The sequence below is a fragment of the Typopeltis vanoorti genome, chromosome 13 (genome assembly GCF_054136105.1).
Source record: "Typopeltis vanoorti isolate ZY-2024b chromosome 13, IOZ_Tvanoo_1.0, whole genome shotgun sequence".
NCBI lineage: Eukaryota > Metazoa > Arthropoda > Arachnida > Uropygi > Thelyphonidae > Typopeltis > Typopeltis vanoorti.
The window spans coordinates 78,449,097-78,461,106 of record NC_143561.1 but is presented as its reverse complement, the minus strand read 5'-3'; the positions used below and the strand labels follow the sequence as shown (position 1 = coordinate 78,461,106).

Here is a 12,010-nt window from a genome sequence, read left to right as displayed (position 1 = left end):
CAGGTCAACAATCAGTGATACCATACTGAGATGGAAGCACAGGGAGTCAACTGCAAGTGCTATCCACACTCACCGAACATGATTTCAGGGTGTTATGAAGGATAAGTAAAATCCATTTGTCAGCTGACGTATTGAATGTGGAGTTCCCAGGAAGTTCAAGGAAAGAATGTCAGTAGTGCATGCCTGGTGTTCAGATATTGCTTGAGTGAGAGTAGCAGTGTCAGGCTGCATACTCAAGGTCAGGAGGATAAACAAAGTTTTTTATTTTATTTTATTTTTTTATATCTGGTCCATACACACAATAAGGCCACAAGACCTATGGCACACTAGTGCCATGTGTGGGTAAGAGGAAGAGAAGAAAGGAGGAGTCTGTTTACATTTTGCTTGCATAGCTGAGGGTTGTAATCTTTGGGTAAGGCAGAGTGGGGGAGACTGTTCCAAAGAACAGATGTAGATAGAATAAAAGAGGAGGCAGTGAAGTTGGTTCAGTGAGTTTTAAGATAGACTGTAAAAGAGTGTTGGTTAGCAGTGGCTCTTGTTTTAATGCTTTTAGAGGAGAGTGGAGGAATGATAATAGCCAATTCAGCAGATCACTGTCCATGAAAATATCTGTAGAAGAGACACATGGAAGAAACTAAATGTCTTTGGGCGAGGGATTGAAGTGATGTGAAAGAGGGATCATTAATTAGTTGGATTGCCCTCTTCTGGACAGAATCTAGCAATCCTAGGGAGGATTTCGGTGCACCACCCCAAATATGGGTGCAAAATTACATGGCTGGGCAGATTTGGGCTTTGTATAGAGTTAGCAGGTGTGAAGTGGTATCTTGTATAATAATATCTCAGTATTACTGAAGGTAAGGGGGGGGGATGCAAGCTCTTTCTTGTGAGGGATCACACAGTATTAAGTTTTGGTGGCATTGAAGTTTACGGGATTGTCCTTGCCCCACTGGAATATAGCTAAGAGATAGAGTTCAGGTACCTGGTCATGGTAGCTCTTGAGGATGCTAATACTTGAACACTAACAGGTTTGTCGAATGAAAAGGAGGAATGGAGGGTACTGTCATCAGCAAAGCTATGGATAGGATTGGAAATCTGTGAGAACAGGTTGTTTATATACAAGAAAGTTGGCAATTGTTGCAGAGTGGAAAAGGCAGACTTAGGGTGGCAGTTTGATGAGTAGTCCCCTGTGCCAAACCTGATCAAATGCCTTTGAAATATCGAGGGCACAACCACATGAGTTTCTCCAAATTTCTCCATGGCCTGAGTCCAAAGGTGGATGGTGAAAGCAAGAAGATCAGCTGTAGATCACAAGTGGTAGAATCCATACTGCTGGTCACCGATTAGTTGGTGTGACTTTAAGTGGTTCAAGATTTGGTTGGTGATGACCTTGTCTACAGCTTTAGAGAGAACAGAAGTGAGAGCATTCTGACAGTAGTTCATTGGTTGGCTTTTATCACCTTTATTTGGAATGGGTTGGATGTGGACCTGTTTCCATGTTGTAGGTTAGATGCCAGTTGAATAGGATAGGTTGAAGAGGCGATACAGGATAGGTGTTAGTTCTGGGGCACAAAAAAATTGTGCCGCAGAACATAATAGGTGGGATACCATCAGGACCAGATGCCTTGTTTTTGTTCAGGTTGTTAAGGATTCTTCAGATTTCTTTTTGTCAGAAGACTATGGGAGACATGATAGTAGCCATTTTTTGTGGAGTGGAGGGAACTTTGCTGAGATCATCAATACAGGAATTGGAGGAGAAGAGTAATGCAAGTAAGTTGGCCTTGTCTTTTGGTGAGGTGACCACAGTACCATATGAATGTGAGAGTTGTGGAAACCTGGGTGAGCAGAAGTTGTACCTATTGGCTTTGGCAAGGGAGGGACTAGGAGTTACTGCCATTTGGGCAGGAGATGAGTTTGCAGCATTTGCCCCTTTCATAGTATGACTTGGACTTGGTGATGATTCTGGAGTTTTGGTCTTGAGCCAATTGTGGTAAGCAGAGGTTTTTTCTTTTACAGCATTGGCACACTGTCTTGAGAACAAGGCTTGGATGGTGGCTGAGAATTTGGACTGGAATAGGAGATGAAAGCTTTTATTCCTGTAAGGATGATTTCTGTTATTTGGTCTGAGCAGGCATTTGGATCAGAAGAACTGAAGCAATAGTTGGACCGTGGGAAGGAGGTCTTCTCACTTGGCACCCTTGTAGTGCGAAAGGACATTAGACTGTGAACTGGTATGTGTAGGTTGTTCTGCAGCAAAAGAGACTTGTATGAGGTTGTGGTCTGAGTTTCCAAGAGGAGAACCAACAACCACAGTATACCTGGAAGGGGAGTTTGTTAGGAAGAGATCAAGTGTGTTGGCAAATTGGAGGGGATTGTCTGGTATTTTAATGAGAAGATTGATGATCTGAGATAGGTCATTACTGATGGCGAACACTTCAGCATCCCTGTCTGCTTGATCGCTGAAACTGGAGAAGGAGAGCCAATATGAGTTGTGGATATTGAAGTCCCCAAGAATGGGATGACCTCACTATCGGGATACTTAAACTGAAAAAAAAAGTCAAGCTTTAGAGAGAGAAAGTTGAAGAGGTCAGAGTGGTTGATTCAGTTTGGAGAGTAATGAAAAGGGCGGGTTCATTTCATAGAGAAATTTTGAGCCAAAGCAGATTAAACAATGAGGATTCAAGGATTTGCAGTCTCTGGATTGGTATGTTGGTTCTCATGAATGCACAAGTACCACCCTTGTGGCAGAAAGAGTTGTGTAATGTGTAGTTTGAGCTGTTGAGGTGTGTACAGTGGCGTTGTTGCCAGTTGGGGGTTCTGAAAGGAATAGTAGTTCTGGTTTAGATGATGGTGCACATCATGTATATCGCTGTTAAGGCCACAAATCTTAGTGAAGTGGATGTGGAAACTTTTTTTTTTTTTTGGTAACAATTAGTATTGGTGGGTTGTTTGATTAGATTTCTGTCTTTTTTGATTTTTTTTTTTTTTGTTGGATTTTTGATGTTTTTAACTATTTTGTGTGGGAGAATTTTTGAGATCCAGTAAAAATGCATTTCTTTTGGTTGTGGTCCATTGTGTTTGGTGAGGAAGAGATAAAATGGAAGTGGGGCGTGCAGTGAAAGGTGACAGACTTGCAGCCATACTGTCTACATAGAGGGGAGTTGGTCTCATGTCCATGATGAACTAGCAAACTACATGGCTGTAGGTTTTTCACTAGCTGATCAGGAAGCCTCCAGGTTCGTTACCACCTGGTTCAGTCCAGTGTACTAACAAGCTTCTGGCCTGCAGAACCATTTTGCTGCTGTACCCGCGAATGGGGGAGTGTCTGAGCCCCCTACAGTGAGATTGGTATGTCTTAGAGGCTAACACTCTCACTGCATGTGGGAAGAGTGGGGGAGGGGTACAGAAACCAGAACCCTAGCTCTAGTGACCAAACATCACTGCAGTCACTTCAAGTCTCTAATAAGCAAGGTGGTGGTATTTCACCAAGTGATGAAAGACATTACCACCAAGAGGTCGCATTGGCATTTCCTCCAACTAGGAATGATATGCTTTTGGCGGTAATGCTTGCCAGGTTTCACCAGATCCCCATTTGCAAAAACAGGCTATACCTAGGGAGATGGGGATGACTTGATTGCTAGAGGCTATGTATTACACATCAACAGCCCTTTAGTATCCCAAGTTGGAATAAAAAGCAAGAGCTGTAAGAAAAAAAAGAAAACATTGTGGAGGAAATATAAAGAAAAAGTGATCAGCATACTCATGAGTAGTACAGAATGCAAGCAAGAAGGGTGACTAGTATGATAAGGAAGACTAAATCAGACTGTGAGAGAGAGAATTAGCCAAACTGGCTAAAGTAAACCCAAAAGAGTTTTTCATTATGTAGCAAGTAAGAGGTAAAATGACTATGGTATAATGACTTTAAACACTGCTCATGGTAGGAAGATGACTGAAAAAAAGAAATAGTTGAACTGCACTGCTGAGTGATCATTTTGCAAAGTTGTATCCAGGTGGTAACTTCATAGCTGCTGATGTTACAGGGATGCATGTCGATATTGAGGTAGATGAACAGGAGGTGTTCAGCATATTAAAAAAAATATGAATGGGAACACAGCAGTGGGACTGGATGGCATATTAGACTGTGTATTACGTGAATGTGCAAGAGAATTGGCATTACCTCTGATGAAGTTATTCATTCTAAATCTCAACTCTGGCAGAGTTCCCAAGGAAGTGGAAAGAGGTCATGTAAGAACTAGAGGTCATCCCTGTAGGCTGTACAAGGGGTCATGTGAGGAAAGGCAAAAAAAAAAAGAGATTTTTTTTGTTTAGCTGGTGGTGAATGAGTAGAAAGCATTGCTGGAATGGGTGGTGAGTGCTCTAACATTGAATGTGTTCAAAGCAAGGTATGATAGTTATTGGGATCTGTGATTATTTAACCTCCTGCAGTGAGTCTTTGGACTCCATGGAGACCTGGAAATAATACTAATATTTCTCAGACCCCCCCCCCCCTCCCAGTTATTAGTGTTACTAGTTTTTACTTTGTAGAAGAGTAATGTATCAGGAACCAGTTTCATATAAAGCTTTAATACTTATTCTAACAGTAAAGCTTGAGAAAGTGAAAATGTGGAAATATCTTTTAATTTATTTTGTATGAATTTGTGTTATTTTATTACTGAAAGTTTTAAATGAGTGAGTTAAATAATTTATCCTCTTTAAAAAGATAACCACTTTTTTTTTTTTTTTTTTTTTAGCTTGGTTAACTGACATTGATTTCATGATAAGAGTTCTTGAAGAGGATATTTGTCATCTGTGGATATGTATATTTAAGACTAACTAATAGTAAACGTTTTGCTTCTTCATCATGATTGGAACTGCACTTCGAGAATATTTTCATAAAGGCTGTTCCCTACTTTATATTAGTCTGCCCATTATCACTCAGCAGTTTAGGGTATGTATTAAGTATGAATTTTTTGTATGAAAAATAAGAGCATTACTTATAGTCAGAACTGAATAAACTAACAGAATACAGTAGACTCCCCCCCCCTTCACCCCAATTTATGATCGTCTCCTTTTAAGACTAAACATTGGTAGAGCCTCTGCTACTAATGGCTCAGTTAAGTAAGTTTGAGCGCGGTTAGTAGTTGGAAGGGAGCCAATCGTTCGATGCTGTCGGCACACTCTCCCTCTATGAGTCTTTGGACTCCCTGGAGGTGTCAAAATAATAATAATAAAAAAAAAAAAATTTTCCAGTATGAATATATGAAATGCTAAACTACAGAAGGTGAGGAGATTGAATATCCTTCTATCTAAGGTTGCTGAGTTACTGAGATCACAGCACAACTCAGAATAAAACATCTTAATTAGTATGAATTATTTCTAGTAATGGAATCAACATGGTTTTTTTTTTTTCCATGATTGAGTTTTATGTCACAAAATATTGCATATATATATATATTTGCATTTTGCAAAATATGTCACTCTGCCCAGATCACTTCACAAGTTCAGAGGGGAAGCCCATGGTTAAAGTGAACTGTTATTTGCCTTGCTCATCATTTATTGTCAATTTAGTTTAAAATTATTTACAGTGCATTACATATTTATGCTCTGAAAAATGTCTGGGAAGAGGAAAAGTGAATTTGAGGAATGCAAAACCCTTAAATAGAAGTAGAAAGCATTAATGTTAGAAGAGAAGCATGAATATTTTTAACCTTGAGGAATTATCATCATACCTCTATGGAGTCAAAGACTCATCGCAGGAGGTCCTCCATCTTTCTCTCTCTCACACACACACACACACACACACACACACACACACACACACACACACACACACACACACAGCTCATCATACTGTGACTTGAATGTGTTCAGTCTCCAATTTACAGGTGAGGCATTCCGACCACTCACAACTCTCCATGCAAAAAATCTACACCTCACCTCTTTACTCAACCCCCTTCTTATGCAGCTTCTAGGGATGGCCTCTTCTCCTCAGTCTCCACCCATTCTATAAAAAATATGATCCACATTAATCCAGTAATAACCTCTTACCAACTTATGTGTTGACTCCCCCCACCCTCTTGTATTGACCAAATCTGTGCACAGTAATCCATATGTGATTTGATCAAATCCTTATATAATGGAATCATAACATTCTTACTCCTACGTGTCACTGTTCTCCTTATCACGTCATAATGCATTGTGCTGTCCTTACAGTTTTAGCAAAATGTCTCCAAAATCCAAATGGGGTGCTTAAGGGTCAAAGCTGTATAACTGAGAGGAGACCTCCACATAGCCTTTAAAGGAATGCGGAGAACCGACCAGGGCTTCTGACTTAATGTCCAATCCTCACCTTCTCGTGGTGCACCCTGTTGGGTATCTACTTTGATACTGAACGAACGAGGATGGGCTGGCAATTTGGGATTTAGCCGAACAAATTGTATTCTTATTGGTTAAACCAAAATAAAAAATGATGGTACAACATGACAAAATTTCATGCCGGCTGGGGCGTTGCCTGGTTAAACAAGGCCCCTGTTGTTTTCGCCAGGGAACCAGGGCAAACAGTGAAAAGTCAGCTACTGGAACAAATCTGAAAACAAACCCCAACTCAACATCACCAGAGTTAAAGATCGGTACGATCAACGTAAGAAGCCTGAATGGCAAAGAAATGGAGCTAGCTGAGGAATTAGATAAGTACCAGATCGACATAATAGGGGTGACTGAAACAAAAAAGACCAAAACTGGTGAGATCTTTCTGAGCAATAAATACAAAATGTTATATTCAGGAAATGACAATCAAGGAAAAGAAGGAGTAGCCATAGTATTCAACACAAAATACGAGGCTAATCTTCTTGAATGGCAGCCAGTCTCAAGTAGAGTAATGTGGGCAAATATGAGAATGGGGAACTGGACAATGAGACTTATTTGTGCCTATGGTCCCACAGAAGGTTCTACTAAGGTAGAAGTGGAGGAATTTTTTAACTCTCTAGAAAAAGCAACTGACACAATGAAAAAGGAAAAGTTGGTCCTTGTTGGGGATCTAAATAGCAGAGTAGGAAATGATTGTGAGACATACAAAAATATTTTGGGAAAATTTGGAGAAAAGAGCAAAGCTAATAATAATGGCAAATATCTGTTGGATTTCTGCTCAGGACATGGACTGGATATTACTAACAGCATGTTCCAACATAAAAATGTGCACAAATTCACATGGAGAGAAGAGGCCAGGAATAAGAAAAGTCTCATTGACTATGTTATTGTTGATAGTGATGTTTTCTCCCTGGTGCAGGACACCAGAGTGTACAGAGGATTTGAAATTGGAAGTGAACACTATTTAGTCTTGAGCAGGATAAAATTGAATTTCATATTGAAAAGAATAACATGTAAGAAAGTTTTAAAGAGAATAAAAGTGGAGCAGCTCTCAGACATGAACTGTATACTAAAATACACAAAGATTATTGAAAAGAAAATGAAAGAGTTTGAGAACAGGAATCAAACCTTGGAGATTCAGTGGCAAACTCTGAAGAAAACATTGATTGATTCTGCCAGAGAGGCATGTGGTGAGGTTGTGTGCAAGGATAAAAAAATCAGAACTCCCTGGTGGACACAGGAAGTTAAAGAGGCAGTGAAGAAAAAGAAGAAAGCATATCAAAAGTTCCTGGCAAATAAGTCAGCTTTTACTCTTACAGAATACAGAGACAAATGTAAGAAAGCTAAACAGTGTGTAAAACTAGCTAAACAAAAGTCATGGGAGGACTTTGGCAAGAATATAGAAAATAAATATCAAGAAGGTGGCAAAATATTCTGGAGGTTGTTGAAGAAGCTTAGGAATGGAGGAAAGAGTGCTGTAAAAGGAGTTAGAGATGATACAGGTGACATGAAAACAGGAGAAAAAGATATCCTTGAAGTATGGAGTAATTACTTTGAAAAACTGCTAAATGAAACAAGCAGTGATGACAGCACAGTGATAAAAAATACTGACCAGCATGCAGTCAGGAATATATATCCATACTTGAAGTAGAAAAAGCCATCAAAGGGTTGAAATGTGGAAAGGCAGCTGGAGTAGATGATATTCGACCAGAAATGCTGAAGTATGGTGGTATAAAAGTCTTACAGTGGCTGCACTGCATAGTTCAGAAAGCCTGGACAGAGGGACGAATTCCCGATGATTGGAGTAAAGCTCTCATAGTACCCATATATAAAAAGGGAAATAAAACTGAATGTGAGAATTACAGAGGTATTTCCCTACTGAGTGTTCCTGGCAAGATCTATGCAAGTATACTTGAGAAACGGTTGAGAAGAATTGTGTAAGAAAAGCTTGGTGAAGAACAAGCTGGATTCAGGCCAAATAGAGGCTGTCAGGATCAGGGATCAGATCTTCACTTTACGACAAATAGTCGAGAAAGCATGGGAATATAACAAAGATCTGTATTTAAGTTTTGTCGATTTGGAAAAGGCATATGACAAGGTGCCAAGAGACAAGCTATTCAATACGCTGCAGTTTTATGGTGTCAATGGGGCATTATATCAAGCAATACTTAGTCTTTATTTGAGTTGTAAGTCAGCATTAGAATTGAAGGAAGTACAGGAAGATGGTTTAATGTTAAATCTGGTGTGAGACAAGGATGTACATTATCCCCTCTGTTATTCATTATCTATATGGATCACATTATGAAGGAAAGTGGTATTAAACCTGATATCAAAATTGGAGATGTTAATGTCAGCTTTATGCGGATGATGTTATACTTCTAAATAAATCTGCTACAAGTCTGCAAGATTCTCTGACTAAATTGAATAGATGTTGTAATTGATATGGTATGAAAGTCAGCAATAAAAAGACAAAGACAATGAAAATAGGCAGAATCATTGAAAATGTCAACTGTGTTGTGAATGGAGAACCTGTGGAACAAGTAAAACATTTCAGCTACTTAGGCACAATTTTTACTGAAGATGGTAAATTAAATATAGAAATAGACAACAGAATCAGCAAAGCTGGCATGGTGGGAAGTCAATTGAATAAATTCATATGGAATAAGAGAGAAATTAGTCGGAACATTAAATTAGCTGTATACAAGACAGTGTTCAAACCAGTTTTAACTTATGGATCTGAGAGCTGTTTAGAAGTAAAACACTTGACCAAAGACTAGAGACCGCAGATATGAGAGTCCTGAGAAAGATTATAGGCGTGAACAGATGGCATCAATGGTAATATCATATTAAAAACGAGGATATTAGGAAAGAACTTTACATTGTCAGCATCCAGGAATGTGTTAGCAGAGCTAATCTCAGGTTGTATGGTCACTTAAATAGAATGGGAGAGGAAAGATTAGTAAAACAAGTGTTCTCTGCCAGGTTGGCAGGAAAATGACCCAGAGGAAGACCAAGATATAGGTGGATTGATACGGTACAAAGTGCCTTAGACAATAGAAATATAAGATCTGATAATGTTGGAGTCTTGACAAGTAACAGACTGATTTGGAGGAAAATTGTAGATAGGAAGTTAATAATGATGTAATTTTTTCATGTAGTACTGTCATATCCTGTACACCCCCTTGAGGGTACATGGCAGGAATTTGATGATGATGTCTCCAAAATTTCAGGTCCTTATCCATCAGTATTCCCATACTTCTCCATGCAGCCACCTCCTCCAAGATATCCCAACTAATCTTATAATCTGCATTCTATCTGTGCTTCCCAAAACCTTACACATTGCCACGCTGAACTGGTAGCTCTATTCATTTGCCCATTCAGAAAGCCTGTTCAAGTTGACTTGTAGGGCTACAACATCTGTTGTACTCCTTATAGTTCTTTTCATCGTTGCATCATCTGCAAACAACTGTATATCACCATTCAGTATCGTTTACATACAAATTAGGCAGTGGTACCCAAAACAGACCCTCGTGCACACCACTAGTGGTTTCTCTTCTGGGATATTACCCTGCCATATACAATTTTCTGATAATTATCAGACAGCCAATCTCCAATTCAGTGCAGTAATCTACTATCCAATCCCATCTATTCCAGTTTAGTTACCAGCTTGTCATGTGGTAATTTATCAAAGGCTTTAGCAAAACATAAATATATCACTATCTATCCATTTGTCCAGTGCACCTGCCACCTTGTTATAGTAAGTAGATTGCTATAACACAATCTTCCCTTAGTAAACTCATGCCGTCCATCAAACAGAATGTTAGCATCATCAATCCAGTTCCTCACTAGCCTCTTTAACACCTTTATCACAACTCCAGACAAACAATTTTGCCTGTAATTAAGCCTTAATCTTATCACCCCCCCCCCCTTCATGATGAGTTACGATTTTGTCTTCTTTCCACTCATTTGGAACTTGGGGAAATCTACGACTGATGTTAAAGATGTTAATCATGTTAATTCTCAAGATGTATTGTGATATATACCATCAAGTCCTACAGCCTTATTGTCATAAAGTTCACTCAGTACCTCCTGCTCACTCACCATCACCTTCTCCCTGTCCACTGCTCTCAAGTTCTGCATGATGTTACTTTCATGAAGATGAAATACCTTTATAAACTGCTCATTTAATATCTCTACTATATCATTCTCAGTGGTTATTCTACCATTCTCTCCAACCAGTATTATCCTTATATAATCATTTCATTTTCTATTGCTAACATATCGAACAACTGCCTATGTTTTTTTTTTGCCTCATTATTGCTCATACTGCACTTTGCTACCCTTACCAAGGGAAGCAAACGAATTGCCTCTCTTGCTTGCTGATTGTACTCCTCATGTTATTGACTGTTATCACCATTTATCCTATGCTGCTTCTATGATGTCTTCATTGAAATTGCATGTTTCACCTATTAATTCATCTATTTCACACCCACCTTATTTTGACCTCTTGACCTTTGGAATGCATTCATATATTGTTTCTGCCAGATAGTTCCTGAACAGGTCTCAAGTAGCATGGATTTCTTTTCTTCTAATTTTTCATACCATTATATTGCTGCAAGCTGCCTCCTGAGCTTGTCATAATCACCAACCTTATAGTTTTACATTTATCCTTTTCTCTCAGCAGTCCTCATATGGTGTCACAACTGAAGTAATCACTTCACAGTCACTCATCAGCTGGAGGAAGATTTGACATCTCATTTATAATAACATCCTCATGAGATAATCAGATCCAAGATCCTTGTCCCTGTGTACTCTTGTTACGTATTACCTAAGGTAGTTATCTCTCAAACTCAAGAAATTCATTCTCTTTGTACCCAGATGCTGTATCTTCATTCCAATCTATTACCATAATTAAAATCATGCATAATGATCACTGTTTTCTTATCATCTACAGTGATTTGTTTATACATTTCCTTCTCACTGCACCCAAACATTACCATGTCTATAGCAACACCAACTAGATATTTTATTCTGTTCACTTTACCTCCCACCATATACTTTAAAACCCATTGCTACTGTTCACTCCTTTTATCTTCACCTGAGATGAGGATAACTCACTTGCTACTGTCATCAGCATTTCTCCTCCTCTTCTGCCCTGCCAAGCCTCACAAAAAATATCATATCCATCCTTTTCTATTCTTGTTAGAATAATGCCATCCTCATCTAACCAACTTATTCTAACAAACTTTGTGCAGATATACTCTATTAATGTTGCAATCTCATTTCCTTTATTTTGAATAATACTTTTGGCATTTGTAAACACACTAGCTTATTTCTGGTTCTATAAAAAGCCTAACCAATCCCACTTCTCAGATATGACTTCCATCTCTTGGCCACTCTTCTCTGTGATCACTGATCTTGCACCTCTTCTCAGACCTGTTTGTTTCACTACATCCCTAATCATCTTAATCATTTCTGGCACGCGCGCGCGCGCGCACACACACACACACACACACACACACACACACACACACACACACACATCCATTTGCTAATGTATGCATCATCCACTATTCTCACATAGTGTCTCCCTCCCATTTCCCTGTTTTTGTGTTCATTCTCCTCACTCATGCCACTTGCCTTTGCA

General features: G+C 39.1%; 1 protein-coding gene across 6 annotated transcripts in view; it reads left to right on the top strand.

Annotated features, from left to right (window-relative positions):
- Positions 1 to 12,010, top strand: part of mRpL9 (mitochondrial ribosomal protein L9) — a 172,915-nt gene that overhangs the window by 38,625 nt on the left and 122,280 nt on the right. For all 6 annotated transcript variants that reach the window (XM_090403245.1, XM_090403244.1, XM_090403246.1 and 3 more), the window contains exon 2: positions 4,749 to 4,945. In XM_090403245.1, the coding sequence (XP_090259371.1) occupies positions 4,859 to 4,945 (87 nt within the window). In that variant the 5' untranslated portion in view covers positions 4,749 to 4,858. The remainder of the gene's footprint in view (positions 1 to 4,748; positions 4,946 to 12,010) is intronic.